Source organism: Meles meles, chromosome 1 (genome assembly GCF_922984935.1).
Source record: "Meles meles chromosome 1, mMelMel3.1 paternal haplotype, whole genome shotgun sequence".
NCBI classification, from domain to species: Eukaryota; Metazoa; Chordata; class Mammalia; order Carnivora; family Mustelidae; genus Meles; species Meles meles.
In genome coordinates this window covers 34,851,478-34,871,750 of record NC_060066.1, presented here as the reverse complement: position 1 = coordinate 34,871,750, position 20,273 = coordinate 34,851,478, and the positions used below count along the sequence as shown (strand labels likewise).

Genomic DNA, 20,273 nt, shown 5'->3' with positions numbered 1-20,273 from the left:
TGAGGAAGGAAAGAAGGGAGGAATGGAGGGAGGGAAGAAAAGAGGGAAAGAAGTATGCTTGCATGAATGGGTGAATAGATGAACGGATGAACGGGGGAGTGTGTGGATGGATGGATGCGCAGGACCCTGGGAGCGTAATCTCAGCCCGTGGGGCCGAACCTCTCTTGGGACCCCCGCTGTCCTCTTGTTCTCTGGCTGTGCTCCTGCGCCCCCGACCAGCTTCGGCGCTCCGAAGGGAGGGAAGGAGTGGGGGAGGGGAGAGCGGGGCACGAGTGGGAGGGAAGGGAAACGCGGGAAGGGAGGGCCTGGGAAGCGGGGAGGAGGGGCGCGGGGGAGAGGGCGAGGGGCGAGGCGGGAGCTGGGCGCCTGGCTGCGGCGCGGGCGGGGACGCGATGCCGCCGCCACCTCTTTCTCCTCCTCGCCGGCCTGGGCTGCGCCGCCGGGGCTGAGCCGCCGCCGCCGCCGCCGCCGCCGGAGCTGCGAATCGAAGGGCCGCCGGGCGCGCCCGCAGCGCAGGAGGATGGGCTGTGGCGGGAGCCGGGCGGATGCCATCGAGCCCCGCTACTACGAGAGCTGGACCCGGGAGACCGAGTCCACCTGGCTCACCTACACTGACTCGGACGCGCCGCCCAGCGCCGCGGCCACCGACAGCGGCCCCGAGGCGGGCGGCCTGCACGCGGGTGAGTGAGCTGCTGCCGCGGACCCCGGGCGCCGGGAGGCCGGAGCCGAGAGACCAGCGGGAGGGATGAGGGGCGCCAGGGCAGCCGGAGATTTCCGTGCGAGTGGTAGGGGGTCGAGGGGAGGTGAGGACGGCAGACCGACTAGACCTGCCTGCTGGCAGACCGACAGACCCAGGCCCAACGAGTGGGGTCAGCGCGACACCCTTGCAGAGACTGAGCCAGTCCCGGGAGCCGCGGGCGCTCAGTGCCGGGACCGACGCATCAGCCGCCAGGACAACCCACCTGGCACCCACACCTGCCCCTCAACCCACCCGTGCCCCGGCGCGCTTGCCTTCGCCTCTGTCCCTCCTCGCCCCCCCGCCCCCCTCCCCCGCCGGCCCCCATGGACCCAATCCCGCCCCGTCTCCAAACCCCCGCCAAGCCACCTGGACTCTCTCTGCCTTGATTTATAGACAGGGCACCTGACCCAGATTGCCTGGGTGGAGTCTTCCTCTTCGCTTCCCCTTCTTTCCCTCGGGCTGCGAAAACCAGAATCCTAGTTCAGGGCACAAAGCACGCCCGCTCGCCCCACCATTGGTTCTGCACTGAAGCTCACTTCCCCAGCAGGTGTTCCCGAGTGAAGACTTCCTCCCCACCCTGCGGTGCCTCTGTACTTCCCAGGAGGCAGGGCACAGATGTGGACTGGGGCTGTGCATTACACACTCTTACCATTCCCCCACTAGCAGAAATTTAACAGAAGGATGTGCAGAGAACTTTCTGGTCCAGTCACCTAGCAGAATTTTTTTTTTTTTTTAAAGCAGACAGTAATGATTATAGAGATGAAAATAGTCTGTTACCACAGGCTGACCTTTAGTCAGTAATGTGTTGGTGGAAAAGGAGAACACCTCACTACTTAGTATATGGATGTTGTCAAAAGCCAGATCATTATTTGCATAAAATACTTTAACTCTTTCCAGACCTGTTTATGTTGTTGGCATTTTTAAATAATGAATTCTGAGGTAGGAAATGAGGTTAATTTGAAGCATAAAGAAATGTGAAATACTCTTAGAAAGTTCAATACTCCTAAATCTGCACTTCCTTCATAAGGGCTGCTGTTTTAATCTTAAGAATCAGTCTCTCCATCTTTTAGGCCCAAAGCTGGCTCCCTTTCCATATGAACTTGGTGAGTCCCTTTTTAAAAAAACAAAACAAACAAAAAAACAAAAAAAAGGGGAGAACTGTCAGTGAAAATGGTGCAAGACAGAACACTGTATTTGTAATTTCGGACTCACTGTAGTGATCATAATGGTTACTTTGTGTTATCAGGGCTTTCAGCAAGTTTCCAAATGATGTGTTGGCTCAATTCAGTGTCAGAAATGAGTATAAGACATGAGTCTTCATAAGGGAGCTGGTAAATGTTAGATTTAACAGCATTTCTTGGGAGGTGTGGTATTTCACAGAGTCAAAGGCCAGAGCTGCACTCCAAGGAAAAATGGTTGAAAAGATCTAGTATGGGGAAAAACAACAACGACAACAGAGTACAGCTTCAAGGAATGGTTGCCTTGGGAACTGGAAGTATATGGTGTGTGTGTATCTACCTGTGGGTATCAGATGGTTATTATGGAATGGCTAAATATTCATTTCCAGTACTTATTCTCTTTTAGTCTGCTATCCTGACTCCTATACCATTGTGCTTCATCAGAGCGGTCCCTGCAACAGGTGCGGCCTGGGATGGGCATGCTGATTTGTGGTTCCTTGCCAAATATGGGCCAGCCTTGCCAGGCAGGTGATCCTGAAGGCGTCTTTGCGACTGAAGTTTGCCCACTTGGACCCATTTAACCTGGATTCTTCAACGTGCCTTTCTCATCCACAGTTGCTCTTTTTTCTTTTCTTTTTTTTTTTCTTTAGAGAGAGAGAGAGAGCGCCTGAGCAGGGGCTGTGATGGGGTTAGGGAGGGGCAGAAGGGGAGAGAGAATCTTAAGCAGGCTCCATACCCAGCACAGAGCCCCAAGTTGGGCTCTATCTCAGGACCCTGAGATCAAGACCTGAGCTAAAATCTAGAGTCAGAGGCTTAACCACCCGAGCCACCCAGGTGCCCCCGACAGTTGCTCTTTAAAACTCTACCCTATTCCATTGAAACACCCAGCCCAGTCCAAATATTCCATTTCTTCTGGTGCACTGTCCCCCCACCAACTCCATACTCACGTCTACTGAAAAGTCCCATTTAAGTGTGTCTGCTTGTCAATTTTACTTCAGTTTCTTAGTCCAGTCTAGACTGAGGGCATGTCACAGGACAGTGTTGGATAAATATTTGTTGGATGAATTCTATTTTATCCTTCCCCCTCATCATTCCCGCTGGTCTCTCGGCATTTTATTGTAGGATGGGGGACGTGTTTTTCTGCCAGTCCTACAAAGGAAAGGACTTTCTTGTCTCCCTCTTACTCAAAAAGTAGATCCTGAGCCTCTGGTTCCTGTTTTGGGAGATAATCTCCACTAGCCAGCAGAATTCAATTAAGTTTTAGGTTCAGCTGTTATGTAGGCTGGAATTGAAGACTTAGCCCAAACCACAAGTATCTGATAGCCTGTTGCTTTCCTGTGTCATAGCAGCCTGTCTCGCTGTCACAGGAGGAAATTAAATTGGTCTGACATGATTTAGTCCTCATAAAATCAGTTTGCTGGATTGATTTTTACTTCCGTTGTCTGATGGGGATGTCTCCAGGAGAAAGGGAGTCTCTGAGGTTGCCGTGCCCAGCCAGCTCAGCCATCCCGTACTCCCTAGCTTGACAACTCAGTTTGATCACAAGTCCCTTAAATTACACCCTTAAATATACCTTCTTGTACTGTTAGGTATTTCCCTAATTTCTCTAGGAAATAAAATGTTTCAAATTTCTCTAAAGTCCTTCTATTTTACAGTTTTAAATTGCTATAATAATCGCTTTTATAAATGCACGATTGAGGATTACAAAATTATAGAGACTCACAGCAAAACAATTTACCTAAATAAATTGAAATACGCAAAATAAAATGAAGAACACTTATTACCATCAGCTAATGTTTATTGATGACTTACCAAGGGCCGGGGACTGGACAAAGCAGCACTTAACAGAACTCATCTCACAGAAGTTAAGAGAACCTCGTCCTCATGGCCGGGATGATGTAGGAACTGTGACCGTCCTTCTCTTACTAGTAAGGGAATGAGGCATGGAGTGTGCTAGTGACTTCGCCCCATCCAGTTCTGGGATCCAGCTCTGCTTGAATCCAAAGCCCGTACTCCTAAATACTGCCTTCCTGATTGATGGAAGATTAAAGAGTTCTTGCTTTTACTGTTGATAGGACTCAGAATCTACTGTGGTCTCTTGATATTCTGGTCTGGTCTTGGATACCATAGTTTTCTTGTGCAGCATCCCTACAGACGGGACATGTCTTCCCTGGGGAAGGAGGTCCCTCATACCTTAGTGGAGCAGTTCTCCTTGTGAGAAACTCTTTCGGCTGCTTTGTAATTTCTACCTGGCGAACTCCACGCCCTTGCAGTCAAGTCTCGTATAGACAACTCTCTGTATTTGAAGAAAACTCTTGCATCTCCTCTGACCTCTGGTTCTCCGGTGCAGACGCATGCAGATCTTCCGGTCATCTCTCAGACTTGTGGGGACCTGACCGCGTTATTCCAGATACGCTACATCCCTTGTATAGCAGAGTCCCTCTTGATAGAAGAGACCTGTGGTTAGCTCCAAGCTCTTACGGGTTAGTTGGGCAGCACAGGGCAATGTGCGGCACTGACCGTCTCTCAGTGCAGGTAAAATCAGGTTAAGGATTTTAGGATTTGTTTGTTTTCCTGCTCTTGTTGCTGCTGTATTACCTCGATGACTCCCATTAAACTTGTGATTGATTAAAACCTATAGATCTTTTTTTCTAGTTGAATTTAAGTCTTGTCACCTCAGAGACGTTGCCTGTGCCATATATCCAGCTCCTGGAACAGTGACTGGAACATAAGTGGCACTCAGTAAATGTTCGCCAAATGAATGGCTCCCCCCACCCCCCGCCACGAGTCCTGCAGTCATACTACTGATTTCAGTCGCCCAAAGTGGAGATTTTTTAATTAATTCCTATTAAAATGTACCTTGTTGGTTTCAGTGTCATGCTTAATGCTTAATGCTTAAATGTGTTGACCTTTATTCATCTTGATAATGTCATTAAGGCAATATTCTAGGTCTTTGTTTCCCTGTGTCCACAGACTAAAGATAAAAGACGTTTGCTCTCTTATTCATTTAATATACATTAGGCACAAAGTTGATTAAGATATGTTCCTTGAACTATAAGAAATGAATAATTAGTGGAGACAGACACAAAGGTGGACACACTTCAGGTCAGCCTGTGGACCATCCTGGAACATAATATGGGAAAGATGCTGGAGGATTGCAGAGGCCTGAGTAGCTCATTTTGCTGGGGAGTGGGGGATGGGGAGCTCTGTGCCTGCAGACAGCTGCAGGAGCATGGCACAGGAAGCTGGACTGTTCCTGAAGGCCCTCAGGGGGGTTGGGGGGTTGGGGATGTTTTCCTGCCTCCTTCCTTGAGGGGGAGTACCAGGAGAGAGCCCACCTGGCCCTTTCTGATGGATAAGGCTCCTCCCTCCCTCCTTCTGTCCCTCCCTCAGCTCCTTCTATCTACCTGTTACGCTTGTGGTTATATTTTCAGATAGTTTATCGATGAATGCCTGCCCCTCAAGCATGACACGCTGTATTACTTAGATAAGGGGTCTTTTTTTGCTCACCACGAGAGCCCTGTGCCTAACACTGTGCCTGTATAGACCCCAAGTGACCTTTCTTTAATGACTAAATCTCCTAGCACTTCCTGTGTGCATTGTATTCTCCTGGAGTCCCCAGAGATAATGTTTTCTTTCCCCCGAAGTTCCATCTGCTTGTCCTCTCTGTTCTTGTGTACCTGATTGGTTGCATAGCAAGAAGGCACCCCTACTTTCCTCTGCTCCCTTTGCCAAACACAAGCTTCTTTGTTACCAGGGTCATTTTGCAAAAATCACTACAAAAACAGGTGGGAGCAAACCCAGGCAGTTCATAAAGTTTAGGAAGTCTCATGTGCTTGCGGCCCAGGCCCCACCTGGGCAGAGTGACATACATACATTGTGCCACAGGCTCTCCAGGGACTGGGTGCAGCCCGGTGGTCGCACCGCTCACACCGCATGGCTGTCTCTCCAGGGAGCCTGGGAGCTCTGCCGGCTTGGGCGCTGCGTGATGGGCGGTCGCACGCCAGCCTGTAAAAATGAAGAGGTGGAGAAATGATCCCGCTGAACAAATGAAGTTTTATCTTAGAACCTCTTTCCCGAGTCTTATCTTAGATGATTTTGTCTTAGAAATCTGTCCACTGAACTGTGTCTTTGGATAAACTATTCTGACTCTAACCAGAGATGAATTTAAGGTTCCAGACTTGGGCCCACTCAGAGGAACATAGTCCCCTCTCAGTCGGCATGGAGGCTTTTCCTGGCTTATCCTGTACTCAGCAGTCTCTCAGGCTTAGATCCCTACTGGCCCTGCCTTTGCTGTGGGATCTATGTGCCCACACCCCCTTCCTGCTGATAAGGCCATTCTGCCCTTTAGTGCAGTTGGACATCTGAGCCTGTCATTTTCCTGGCTGATGACCTGGGCTTGCATCCCGGGAGACTTTCTGTGTAGGTCCACAGCCTCTAGCCACTCTCAGAAGATCATTTTGCTTCTGTTGCAAAATCCTATCTCTGCTGGGACTCCTACAGAGCTTCTCTGGCTAGTCTGAACACCTCCTTGGCTTTCTTCTGGAAAGGAGATGGATGGAGTATCCTGAGCCCACATCATGATCTAGCGCCTTCTGCCACCAACATTCCCCTCACATGCCATCCTCCTACTTTGCCCCACAACCACCTCCATTGCTCTGTTAGGGGTTCAATTGTCTGCCCCCCAAATTTCTGTGCTGAAGTCCTAACCCCAGTACATCCAAATGTGACCTTTTTTGAAGATAGGGTCTTTACAGAGGTTAAGATGAGGTCATTAATGTGGGCCCTAATCCAGTGTGACTGGTGTCCTTATAAAAAGGGACATTTGAACACACAAACAGAGAACCCCACGTGAAGGTGAAGGTGGAGGTCAGGGTGAGACTTCTACAAGCCAAGGAGCACCCAAGATTGTCAGCAAGTCACCAGGAGCTGAGAGAGAGGCCTGGAACAGATTCTCCCTCACAAGCCCCAGAAGGAACCACCCCGATCTCAGATTCCTGATCTCAGACCTGTGCTACAAGAAATTTCTGCTGCTTAAGCCGGCAGTTTGTGGTCCTTTGTTACAGCAGCCCTGGAAAACTAATACAAGTGTCTTTATGAGCACTAACAATGTGAACGTTTGGAAATCGTGAGAGGGTTTCTGTCGTCACTGCCTCACCCGTCCTTCAGAGACTGGGTCTGTTCCCTTGTCATTTAAATTCAAATAGCATTTACTGAGCACCTAATGTATTTTTCTTTGGGACATTAGTTTCCGAAACTGTCTAAACGAACCTCATAAACCATCGTGATCCCCACTTACCAGATGAGGAAACTGAGATTCCGTGAGATGAGGAGATGGAGTAAGGTCACCGGCTGAGGGAGTGGAAGAGCCCGTGTCGGAAATCAGGTGTGTTTCTAAATCCAGGGCAGTATCCGTTATGCTGTAACTGCTAAGCACGGGAGTTAGTGCCCTCCTCCACCCCATCTGCCTTTAGCGGTTTGGAAAAAGACTTGGGGGGGGGGGAGCCTCCTGCCAGCATTTACGAGGTGAGGACAGGAGGCCTTGAGCAGAGCCGGCAGCCCTGAGGCACGTGTACTGGCCCCCCTCCCCAGGGCGAGCACCCCGAGTGGGGCTGCAAACAGTGCCCCAAAGACCACCGGCATCCCAGGCACCTGATAGCCTCCTTAAAGGTGATCAGGCTTGGGGCAGAAGGGTATTTTTTTTTTTTTTTTTTTTTTTCTGATTTCAAATGCAAAGATGTTGCTTAAGAATCTTTAGAGTGTTAGAGAAGCACACAGAAGCAACACGTCTGTCAGCATTTGGGACTTTTATCCCTCAGGTCTGGCGTCTAGGTGTCTACGGGACAACTTGCATTCTGTGGGGATTATGTTTGAAGTTTGGCGGATATAGAAGAACTTCCTCAAATTTCTTGGAAGCTCAAAGGTCAAGAGAAATAGAGTAGTTCTGTTTTTCTTTGTGTTTAGGAAAGTATTTGGAGGTCGTGGCAGCCAAAGGCTAGTTTGAACGGGGGAACGGGTGAGGGGTGGAGAAGGCCATGGGTAAGTGAAGGGATTTTTCTCCCCTTTTCCCTTTCAGTACTAAGCAAATATAATTGAATTCAGGTAAATTATATACGAGGCAAATGCATATTGTGACTCCACCGTTTACAATAATCGTGGCCCCCTGTCGCCTCCCTGCCACCCCCCACAGCTGGCCCAGGCTGAGTTTTCTATTCTGCCTAGCCGTTTCTGGGATTTATGGTTGCTTTGTGGATGTGGTAACATGGCCTGTGGGGGGTGTGTGTCTAGGGGCCAGTTCTCTGCCTGGGCCTCACATGCCCGTGAGGTCACATAGACTGGCTGCCCAGTGTTGTGGTTTGGGTCTAACCTCATTCCCTTCCAGCCCCGGATCTCTGTGTCCAATGCAATAGTACCCAGTGTCTGCCTACATCCTACCATGTGGTGTCTGTGTAAGGAAGCAAAACCAGAAACCTTAGATTTTCCTTACTCCAACTCCATCTTCTTTATGAATAGTGCCCATTTCTCCCAGAGTCTAGGATTAGGTTGTCTGTTAGTCTTCCTTTTGGGTGATTGTGATCCTCGGTCTTTTTCTGTCTTTGTAGGCATTTTAGTGGGCAGCTGGCAAGACTGAGTGGGTAGCTTGTGGTCAGATGCCCTTCAACCCAACCCGGAGCCTGCTGAGCTTCTCCAAGCCACTGCACCAGCCTGTAACACTTGCTCACGCGTGAGACCGTGCAGCCTGATCTGCTGTCGGTTTATAGTTTCATATGCTTCCTCTCCTTCCACGAGCCAGCTCCTCACACCCATCATGACCTCCAGTCTCTGGACCTTTCTGACTCTCTTCTTTATCATCATCATCTTTGTTGTGGTTTCGCTTGAAGATGGTAGTTCAGTGGTGAGGGAATTAGACTCTGACAGCGATACTGACCAGCTTTGTGACCTTGAGCAGGTTTCTTAGCTTGTCTGGGTTTCAGTTTCCACGCTGTAGGATACGAATCATTGTAGAATGAGTGTGTCCACAAATATGAGGTTTGTAGCCTCTCAGAGCTGCCATTCAGGCACCTAGTTTCTCCTCCCCTCTTCAGTCTTGCCCTGGGCTCCACCTCAAACCTGGGGTCCATATCCCTGGTGTCCCTTATGTCCCCGTTCCAAGCTGCCTGCTATTGCTGAAGCAAGTCATGGGTGTTGGTCTTTGCGCCCAATAGCAGTTCGTCTCCAGAACCTCAGTGTTCTACCACTTCTTGGCAATTCTGTTAATTCCTTATTAACATGCTGTGACTGTCCCTGTGTAATAGCTCCCAACACTATGCTGTTCTTTCTCTCTGAATACTAAAAAAAAAAAAAAAAAAAAAAAAAAAAAAATCAAAGACTTGCTGTGAATTCTCCCATCATTCCTTCCAATCACCTGTTGTATGTTCTTCTGGGCACCTCAGCATTTAAAAAATGCCTTAGTTACCCTGTTCTCATCTCTGCCTATTTGGACTCTAAGTGCACTGATGAGGTTGTTCCTCAATGTCCCTACAGGTGAGGACATCCCAGGCATTGCCATCCACAGGGTGAGGGCTCCTCTGCGTCTCCATGGCCCTCCCAGAGCCCAGGCCACTGCCATGTTTTACTTGAACCTCAGCTGTAGCCTGCTTCTCTTCTTGTCCTTCACGAGTCATTCTTCGTGTTAGAGGGAGAAAAATCTTTTAAAAACATATACCGGGTCTCGTCCCTCTCTTGTTTAATGGCCTCTGCTAGCTTCCTAATCTGTTATATGTAGAATAAAACCCTAGCAACCCCTTTCCTCAACCTGCATAACCTGGTCCCTCTGCTTCTCCGGCTTGGCTTATCCTGCTCACTCTCTCTGTGGCTCCCGGTGTTCCAGCCACAAGCCAGCTTCTGGGGCACCTGCTGGAATGTGGCCCCTCCCCCACTCTTTACCTCCTGGACCTCACCTCAGTTCGGATGCACCTCCTCAGAGAGAACGGCCTTCCCCAGTCACCTGATTATCTTTTTTCCTTCCGCTCACCAAGCCTGTCACTGTCTTGTTCATTGACTCTCTATGTCTTTACTCCTTCACTCCGGGAGGCGAAGAGCTGCTGGCCGTATTCGCCACTGTGGCCCAAATACTTAGCGTGGCGCTCGGCATGTAGTAGGTGCTCAACGAATATTTGTTGAGTGGAGGAGACCCTCCTCATCTTTTGTATCAGTTAGGAACTGCTTTTGGTGGCAAGAACCAAACCCAGGGGGAATGTGGTTTAGCAGGAGAGGCTCTAGTGTCTGCACTTCACGGAGCGTCTGGAGGGAGGCAGCTGCTCGCTTGGGAATGCTGTCAAGGATGTGGGTTTATTACTTGGCCATCCATGCTGTGTGGATTTCATCCTTGTAGTTGCAAGGTGTGGTCTCGTCTTACTTTAGGTACGAAGAAGGGGGAAAGACGCATTCTACCTGAGTCTGTCCTTTTTATCTGCAAAATGATAGCTGTCCCAGAAGCCAGTAAGCTTTGCTTGAGTCTCGTTGGCCAGAACTGTGCGACATGGCCATCCCTGGCTGCGAGATAAACTAGAAGATCGGGACTGTTAGTTGGGCAAGCACCATGCTAACAGTATCATGGTCCTTTTGGCAAAGAGAAAAGGGGAAGAACAGATATTGAGTACGCTGCCAGCTGGGTAACTGGACCTTTCATCCTCAGGCTACCTCTGAGGGAAGACAAGATTGGTAGGAGAAAGGGAAGGAGAAAAGAAAGGAATGGTGGTTCAGTGGGTTAAGTCTCTGCCTTCAGCTCAGGTCATGATCTCAGGGTCCTGGGATCAAGCCCTGCATAGGGCTCTCTGCTCAGCGGGGAGCCTGCTTCCCCCTCTCTCTCTGCCTGCCTCTCTGCCTGCCTCTCTGCCTACTTCTGATCTGTCTTTGCCAAATAAATAAATAAAATCTTATATTAAAAAAAAGAAAGGAAGGAAGAGGAGGAGGAAAGGAAAGCAAGGAGAGGAAGGTCTGCTAGAAACCAGAGCAGCATAATTATTGGTATGAAGATTTTGTAATAATCATAATAAATAGTGTTTTTAGTATTACCACATGTTAAGTGAATTCCCAAATGTTGATATTTATTGGGAAAGGCAGATGTGCTAATATTGAGCTGATTTTAGAAATAATACAATAGCTTAAACTTAAATCTTTTTAAGATTTAAATAGTCTTTTAACATCAGACTCTGTGTGGTGTCATGACGTGTGCAAGGGGCGTTCCTTTGTTTTCTGCTTCATTTTCCTGCAGAGTTAATGCCAGCCGGAAACTGATGTGCCCACTGATACTCTGTGGCACCAATGTGCAATCAGTGGGGATGTTGGTAGAGGTCTGCTGTGCGGGGTCGTGCTGATGCTCAGGCTGGGGCCCTGTAGGAGAAGCAACAAACAACCCATTGGCTCATTTAAAGACTTGACAGTATTTCCTGCGAAAATCTAACAAACCCACCCTGCTATTGTCTCTAGGGCTTGTGGACTTGAGGGCGAGAGGAAACTGAAAGGATCTGAGGAAAATAGCAGGGCTGTTTGGGAAATGGTCGTCATAACAACAGGGCACAGCCGTGGCTACAATGGAAGTGGCGATTGCCTGCGCACCCTTCCTAAGGGGGACGATTTGAGTTGAAGCACGAAACCGAGGCCTCATTAAATTACTACGTGCGAGAACTGCTTTTCAGGACAGTCTTCGGAGCAGCCAGGCTCAGGTTTGCTCAGCTGGAGCGATAAGTGGTGTGTGTGCAAACACAGACGCACACCACCCCGGCGCCCGAGCGTGGCTTCCCTTAGCTGCGTGCACAGCGTGTGCCCAGCACGGAGTGTTTATTACCTAATTCTCTTATCCCCGTTTTACCGATGGGAGAAGTCCGAGAGGCCAGGTGACCTGTGCCAAGGCTTGAAGGCTGTTTAAGTGGCTGCGGGGGTTGGGAACCCAGCTCTGCCTTTTTTCGAAGCCCTGTGCTCTTGCCTTCATGCCAGCTGCCTAACCGATCAGTAGCTCTGGCCCTCATTGCCTTGCAGCTCGACGTCTGCAATGGCGTTGTGACCTGTCCCCTGACCCCTGTCACTGCCACTCCGGTATCTTTCATGCCATTGCCAGGCGAATATTCCTGAGGTGTAACTGGGACCATTACTGTGTTAGTCTGCTCAGAGCCTTTCGTGATTTTTCTTTGCCAACTGAATGCATGTGTCTTAGTTGGCATTTAAGGCTTTCTCTTCAGCCTTAGCTTCCACTGGCGGTCTGTAGGTCCTCTCCACTCAGCCCGACTCAGGGTTGCCTAAAGTACCTTATCCTCTTATCCCCCCTCCCACCCCCTCTGAAAGCCCCACAGCTCCCATGTGCCCCCTAAGTCACATGTTCCCTTCTAGCACACACCTAGCACACTTACTCTGTTTTGCATTTTCTTATTTATGGCCGTGTCCTGTCTAATGTCATGCCATATACTCTTACAGACTGTCAGGAAATAGGCTGAGGTGGACTCTTACTGGAGCCACCTGTGAGGGTGAGGGGGTCGGGACTGGGCTGAGGGAGAAGTTGAATTGCTGGGGGCTCCGGAGTGGGGATGGTCCATCGCGTATGGTAATGAGAGACCCTGTCACCCTGTATCAGGTTTCAGCTGCTGGCTGCCCCCCAGCAAGGGGAAGGAGCTTGGGTGGGGCCACTTCCTTCCACAGAGGGCAGTTCCTAGAGAGGCACTCAGCCGGGAGCCTTCAGTGGTCACCCGTCCCGGCCGCTTGAGGATCTGGTGTTAGTCCTGCAGGGAGATCCCGAACCCGGAGGGACCATACTCCGTATTTCCCAGTCAGCTTCCCTGGTGGCTACACGTCAGATTCACTTGGGCAACGTCAACAAAGGGCCCCACCCCCAGGGCTTCTGTAGGGGCCAGAGGCCTGCAGGTTTGGCTAGTTCTCTGGGTCAGGGCAGAGTGGAAGTCCCTGGGTCTGAGGTGGGGCTTAGGATGTTGCATTTCTTTTTTTTTTTTTTTTTTAAAGATTCATTTATTTGACAGATAGAGATCACAAGTAGGCAGAGAGGCAGGCAGAGAGAGAGAGAGGAGGAAGCAGGCTCCCCGCTAAGCAGAGAGCCCGATGCGGGGCTCGATCCCAGGACCCTGGGATCATGACCTGAGCTGAAGGCAGAGGCTTTAACCCGCTGAGCCACCCAGGTGCCCCGGATGTTGCATTTCTAACAAGGTCCCAGGTGATGCTGGTCCTGCTGGCCCACAGACCTCGCAGAGGAGCAGGTCCTAGATCACAGGGTGGCGAACCTTCGCTGTGAAGGGCCGGATGTAAATATTTTAGGCTTTGTGGGCCACATGACCTTTGTTGCAGCTACTCAACTTTGCTATTTTTAGTCCCAAAACAACCAAGGGCGGTACATAAACGAATGGCCGTGACCCTGTGCCAACGGCCACTGCTGTCCTAGGTGATACTGAGGCTCGGCCAGGCTTAAGAGCCACAGTCTTTAACCCTCAAGGCAGCGTGGAAGAGAGACAAGAACAGGGCTTGCAGGAACAAGTCCCAGCCCTCAAACGCTCCTCTAGAGAGCTTAGCACACTGAGCCCTGCGCAGCTTTGGTGGGCTGACCAAGAAATGGGACCAAGAGCATTTCTGACCTTGGTCAGTTTTTTTGAGGCAATTTTTGAGGGTTGTTAAAATATCTCTGATAACATTAGGTCATTAAGGCATTAGATATTTTATTATGCAAATCGTGCTCCTGAGTGGAGTGGGGTCTGGAATTGGACCGGATCCTGGCCCCACCTGGAGTAAGGAGCCTGGTTCTCTGGGGAGCTCTCCTCGCCTCAGGCTTCCAGGCAGGGGACGTCTCCATCCCTTCAGCACAGGGCACGAGGATTCCGTGCTGCGAGTGCTGCCTCCAGAGAGTGGAGACACTCCAGAGAGTGCAGCCTCTCCCAGCTGGCAGCTCTTCTGAGGGTGTGGAGCTGCGTCCAGCAGTCCAGCAGGTACGAGGAATAATCCTCTTCTTGGGGTTTCTCTGAGCTTCGCTCACCTTTCCTTAACTCTCGGTTTCCCCAGAGCCTGTGACACCGTTGGCTGGGAGTTTATAAAGTTGCACACCTGGGTGGTTCAGCCAGGTGAGCGTCTTCCTTGGGCTCAGGTCATGATCTCGGGGTCCTGGGATCGAGCCCCACGTCGGGCTCCCTGCTCAGGGGGAAGTCTGCTGCTCCCTCTGCCCCTCCTCCCACTTGTTCTCTCAATCTTTTTCTTCTCTTACCCTCTCTCTCTCTCAAAGTCGCCACACGTCTGGTTGGTTGTGAGTCTGGGCAGCAAATGAATGGGTTGCTGTTATGATGTTTGCTTTTCTGAATCAGGTGTTCCTTTGTAGAGACAGGGGCTTCTAGCGGTTACGTAAGGCTGCGGAAAACACCCAGTGAACTTAGAGAAGAGGGATCATTTAAATAGAAGCTGCCAAAAATGTTAACAAAGAGACCCAGGGAGAGTGTGCCCAAGCCGGTTAGCTTTATTTTTGATTCTTTAGCACAGGGATTCAAAATTCAAACACGGATTCTTGTTAGAACCCCCAAGTCCCACAGCCACAAGCAAAAAAATCAGTGAGAAATAGAATGAAAGCTTATGTGAGAAGGTGATTTAAACATATGTGCAGTCACACACACACGTGCACACACACACACACACACACACAAGCAATTATATCTTCAACTGAGCATTGTTCTTGCTCTTCCCAGGGACACCAGCTGCTTGCAATTGCTCAAAACAATTCTAGAATCCCTTAACTGTAGCCTCAGGCATTTCTTAAACATAACATTTCAAATACATACAGTAGTTTAAGACCTTAAAATGACACACAGATATTTCAAAAATCTATATACAAGTGGGTATAACAATGGTATAACAAGCCCCCATGTGTGTTACCCGGCTTCAACAATTATCAATGCACGGCAAATCTTGTTTCCTCTCTACCTCCATTGCCCTTTGTTTGGACTAGTTTGAAGCAAATTCCAGAAATCGTGAAACTCCATTCAAAAATACTTTCGTATGGGGGCGCCTGGGTGGCTCAGCGGGTTAAAGCCTCTGCATTCGGCTCGGGTCATGATCCCAGAGTCCTGGGATCAAGCCCCGCATCGGGCTCTCTGCTTGGCTGGGAGCCTGCTTCCTCCTCTCTGTCTCTCTCTGCCTGCCTCTCTGCCTACTTGTAATCTCTATCTGTCAAAAAAATAAATCTTTAAAAAAAAAAATACTTTCGTATGGATCATCAGAAGATGGGGACCCTTTTTAAGAAGATGTAAGATTGAACCAGATGACGTGGTCGTTTCTTTCAGTTGAAATGGTGTAATATCAGCAGTTCTAAAGCTTCAATCTTATAACTACAATGCCATTATCACACCTAAAAATTAATGAAAGTTCCTTAATTCTCTAATATAACCGAAATTCAGTCATGTCCAAATTTTGTCGATGGTCTCACCAATGTATTTTCTACGACTCGTTTGTTTGAATTGGGATACAAAAGATGTCCACACATTGTATTTCATTGACCTTTTTCCTTAAATTTCCTTTAATTTATAGATTTCCCATTTTTCCCCTCTGCTCTTTCAGTTTTTATTTGTTGAAGAAACCTGCTTTTTGTTCTGTAGAGTTTCCCATTTGGGGCGATTTTGCTGATGGCATGCCTATGGTGTTGTTTAAAAATGTGTCCCTGTGTTCCTTGTAAACTAGTAATTAGAACTGCTGGCTTGATGGGATTCAGGTTCAGTTTTGGGAGCAAGAATGCATCATAAGTGATGATACACTCTTCTCGCTGCACACATCAGACAGGACAGTGTCTGGTTATCTCACTGTTGTGAGGTTACGATCAGCTGTGCCAACCCGATCCATCCATTATAAAGTATCTCTGCTTCCCGTTGCTGATAATCATCCCCACATCATTTTATTAGGAATTGGAAAAACAATACTATTCTAACATTTCTTCAACATTAGCTGGAATTCTTTTATAAAGAATACTTTTGCTTGTTTCCCTTTGGTTTCTCTGAAAAGGTGGAATAAATGCCTGTTTCCCTTTGATGATCAGTTTTCAGTGTATTCCCTAGTTTCTTTAAAGGGGATCAACAGTTTTTTTTTTTTTTTTTAAGATTTCATTTATTTGTTTGAGAGAGTGCGTGCAAGAGAGAGCACACAAGCGGGGCGGGGGGGCGTGGGTGGCAGGTAGAGGGAGAAAGAGGCTCCCTGCTGAGCAGAGAGCCCAATGCAGGACTTGATCCCAGGACCCTGGGATCACGACCTGAGCTGAAATTGAGAGTTAGATGCTTAACTGACTGAACCACCCAGGTGCCCCTAGATTGCTATATTTTAAAGGTTCATATGTTTCATTTTGCTTTTGTAGTAAACTTGCCTTTTTTTTTTTCATTTAAATTTTGTCCGGTCTTACATTTAGGTAAAGAATTTATGTGATTCCAATAGCAAGTTCTATTTAAGAAGTCTCATTTTGATCTCTGCCTCTACTCTCTTCCCTTCGTCCTCCTACAGATACTCATTTTATTTTTTGGTTTATCTCTTTATTAAAAAAAAGTATGCACACATACTATACCCTTTGTTTCTGTACCTTTTCACTCAGTGTATTCCAGAGATATTCCAAGCAGTCTGTAGATAAGTTCCTCCTCCTCTTTTGTAGCTATAGCTGTGTGATGCTCTATTGCATGGATATGTCATCCATTTTATTTTATTAAAAATAAATTTATTTTTTTATATTTTTATTAAACCAGTTTACTAAACCAGTTTCCTGTTGATGGCCATTGGGATTGTTTCTAGATTTTTGCTACACAAATAGTCTTACCCATGCTTTTTTTCATTTTTGCCAGTGTGATCTTTAGGTAGCTTCTTCAAAGTGGAATGGCTAGGCGAAAGGCTGAATGCAAGTGTAATTTTGCTCAAAATTGCCAAATTCCCCTCTTCGGGCCTTGTGTGGTTTGCATTTTCACCCGCAGTGTATGAGAGCACCTGTTTTTCCACATCCTTCCCAGCACAGTATATTATCAAACTTAGGGGACATTGTCACTTTAATAGGTAAGACACTGTAATTCAGGTAGTTTTACTGTGCATTTGTGTGAATAGGGTTGCTGTTTTACATGATTATGGGCACATTGCTGTTTCCCTCCTGAATACAATTTGTTATATCTCTAGACCTGTTCTTTTGATCGTATTTAGTAGTTGCAAATCTTTGTCATTTGACGTTGACTGAGATATTTTGAAAAACAAAAAAGTCCCTAACTTATTTGACAAATAGTGTTGTTGGGTTTTTGCTATCAGATGGAGCAGCTGGGGGCTGGTTGGGCATCTTTCTCTTCTAGTACAGTCCCAGGGCTGCTCCATATGGTCTTTCTGCATGGGCTAGTTTGGGCTTCCTCACAGCATGGCAGCCTCAGGGCAGTTGGACTGTTTATGTAACTGCTCTGAGCTCCAGCACAGTCCCAGCTGAAAAGCAGAAGCTACATTGCCTCTTATGACTTCACCTTGGAATTATGCACGCTCACTTCTGCATTCTTTTGGTTACAAGTGAGTCCAAACCTGCCTGGATTCAAAAGGAGGGAATTAGAGCCCACCCCTGATGAAGGGATGGCAAGATTCTAGAAGAGCATGGCAGTTTTAAGAACTGTGAAGGGGCTGAGATTTTCCCCGACTTGTTTTCCTGTGAGTTTCTTGGAACCGAGTGAGACACGAGACTCCTGAGTCAGAAACAAAGGTCCAGCAAGCTTCACAAGGGTTAGCATGTTTGCTCTGATCCTTTTCCCCAAGTCTCACAGGGGCCACAGAGATGGGTCCAGGTGGACGTCTGCACATGCAGTAGACTGCGTTACTGCAGATTTCTGCACCTGCTAATCTGCTGAAACTCTTCGCAAGAAGAGCGGTCTTGCAAATGCAGTCAGTGCTTCCCGCAAGCTCTCTGCAGCTCTTAGCACTGTGGATCTGGCTCATCTCCTCTGCCCACACCCTCTTCCCCAGATTGGAAATTGGCTTTTCCCCTTGGTTTCACCGCCCCCACTGCTGGTGATTTTCTCTTCTACCTCTGATTTTGTTTTCTCTGCCTCCTCCTTTCTTGGCCCCCTCCTTCCTGGTTTCCCCTCACCTGTACCCGTGGAGATGTGACTCCTCACCCTCTTCTCCCAGTGGTCTTCCCTCATTCAGCATGAGCTCATCCACACCTCTGGCTTCAGTCTTCCCCTGGTGGTGGCTCCATGATTCTCTCTCCCAACTTCAGACCCACATTTCCAGCTGCTCATGAGACATCTAACTGTAGTCAGCCAGGAGCATCAAATTCAGCTTGCCTCAGGCCTGATTAACTTCTTCCACACATTGGTCCCTGCTGCTGTGTGTCCTCTCAGTTCACCACAGTCCTCTAGTTGGAGGACAAAATACCTACTTTGCAGGTATTCTGCTTTACTCCCTCTCTCTCTCTCTGCACATCTAATGTGGCATCAGATCCCACAGACTGTCTCTGAAACGTCTCTTGTTATGAATCATTTCCATCTTTCCAGCCCCAGGAATATTACCCTAGTTCAGGCCCTTAATAATGTTCATCTTCAAAGTGTTTCCCATTGGCCTTTCTGGATGTAGGGCATCTTGATAACGAGGAAGGCATCCCCCACCTCTCTCATTCTCCTGCTCAAACTATAAGCTCCGTTTAATCTTACGCATTGCTCAGATAGAGAATGCTCTTTTTTAGCTCTTCCCTTCCTTCCTTTCTACAAATATTCTTCAACACCCAGTGTGGGGTGGGCACTGTTTTAAATATTGTAGCAGTCAAGAAGACAGCCAAGGCTCTGCTCTTGGAGCTTACATTCAGGTTGGGGGCAGTGGTGATAGGCAGAGAAATAAATAAGATAGGTAATTTTAGATACTGGTAAGCACAGGGGGCGGGGAATAATGAAATAGAGAATAACGGGGAGGAGAGTTGGAGGAGTTAACAGATTGAGTGGTTTGGGAAGGCCTCTGTGAGAAGTGGTATTTGAGCTAAACCCTGTGAGTGAAAAGCTGGGGCCTCATAAATGTTAGGAGGCAGAATGCCTCAGGAAGCATCACCGGCAAGTGCAAAGGCCCTGAGGCTGGAATGAGCCTGATGTGATTGAAATGGAGAAGCTACATGGATAGGGAGGGGGAGCACCTGAGGGTGGTTACCATTTTCTGGAATGGGCGAGAATACTGGTAAGGAGACTCCCATAGCCAGCATGTTGGGAAGAGGCAGATAAGTGTTTACTGTTATTCAAAAGTACCTGGTTTTATTTTATTTTTTTTAAATCTCCAGAGTACTTAAATAAATATATTTGAATATATCCCTGGGTTGTTGAATTTGTTCAAACCCAATGAACACATTAACCATTAATGAGGCACTTATACCTCATTGAAAGCCTGGGAATAATCCTCTTAAAGGGAACTCATACCCACTTAATCTCTTTCTTTGTGTGTAATGCTAAAGACAGCATCTAAACTGGATTTATACTCCATTGATTCCCAAAGAGACTTAGCTTGCCACAGTCACAAGGCATGTAAGGATGCTTTAAATCTAAATGGACTCTGAAAATACATGTCTTTTTTTATTTTTTAAAATTTTATTCATTTTTTTGACAGAGACACAGTGAGAGAGGGAACACAAGTAGGGTGAGTGGGAGAAGGAAGAAACAGGCTTCCCTCTGAGCAGGGAGCCTGCTGCAGGGCTTAATCCCAGGACCCTGGGATCATGACCTGAGCTGAAGGCAGATGCTTAATGACTGAGGCACCCAGGTGCCCCTGAAAATACATGTCTTAACAGTTAATTCTAATGATTAGTTCAAAAGACAAATCAAGAATCTCATTCTAGGAGTGATAACCCTTTTGAAATGTATAATCTTTTTGCCTTCGTGAGTCACTTACCTATGCTATTTTGCCTCGAATGGTGTTCTGAGTATTTATTTAGTTACCTAGGTTTTAATTTTCTTTGGTCCAGGTGTTGCTTTTGGGTGATACAGGAATAGATGGAAAGGGCTGGAGACTAAGAAAAATCAAGTATCTCTATCCTTCCAGTTACAGAAGTGACCTTACTTTTTGCCCTCTATAAATGAATGAATTTCTTTATTAAGAGATTACTTAGGGAGAACTTTCAAAGCCCTTAGTAAGGTCTTAGGCAGTCAGGAGAGATCCATGAAGAGCCCTTGGTGGAGTTTACAGTCTAGCTCAGTGCTGTCCAATAGAACTTTCTGTGATGATGGAACGTTCTGTATCTGCACTGTCTGATACTCTAGCTACCGTTCTGGATCACTTGAAATGGGGCTAGGGCAGCTGAATCTCTCATATTCTATAAATATTAATTTAAATTTACATAGCTCAAATGTAGGTAGTGGCTACCATAT

The 20,273-nt window shown here is 47.8% G+C and overlaps 1 protein-coding gene across 2 annotated transcripts in view; it reads left to right on the top strand.

Annotated features, from left to right (window-relative positions):
• Positions 1–364: 364 nt before the first annotated feature.
• BAALC (BAALC binder of MAP3K1 and KLF4) overlaps positions 365–20,273 on the top strand; it is a 77,757-nt gene continuing 57,848 nt past the window's right edge. The window contains exons 1-2 of one of the 2 annotated variants that reach the window (XR_006816142.1): positions 365–680; positions 13,756–13,880. Coding sequence is in view for 1 of the 2 variants with exons in the window: in XM_045987023.1 (XP_045842979.1) it covers positions 521–680 (160 nt within the window). In the remaining variant the exon portion in view is untranslated. The remainder of the gene's footprint in view (positions 681–13,755; positions 13,881–20,273) is intronic. The other variant, XM_045987023.1, reaches the window with a different exon arrangement.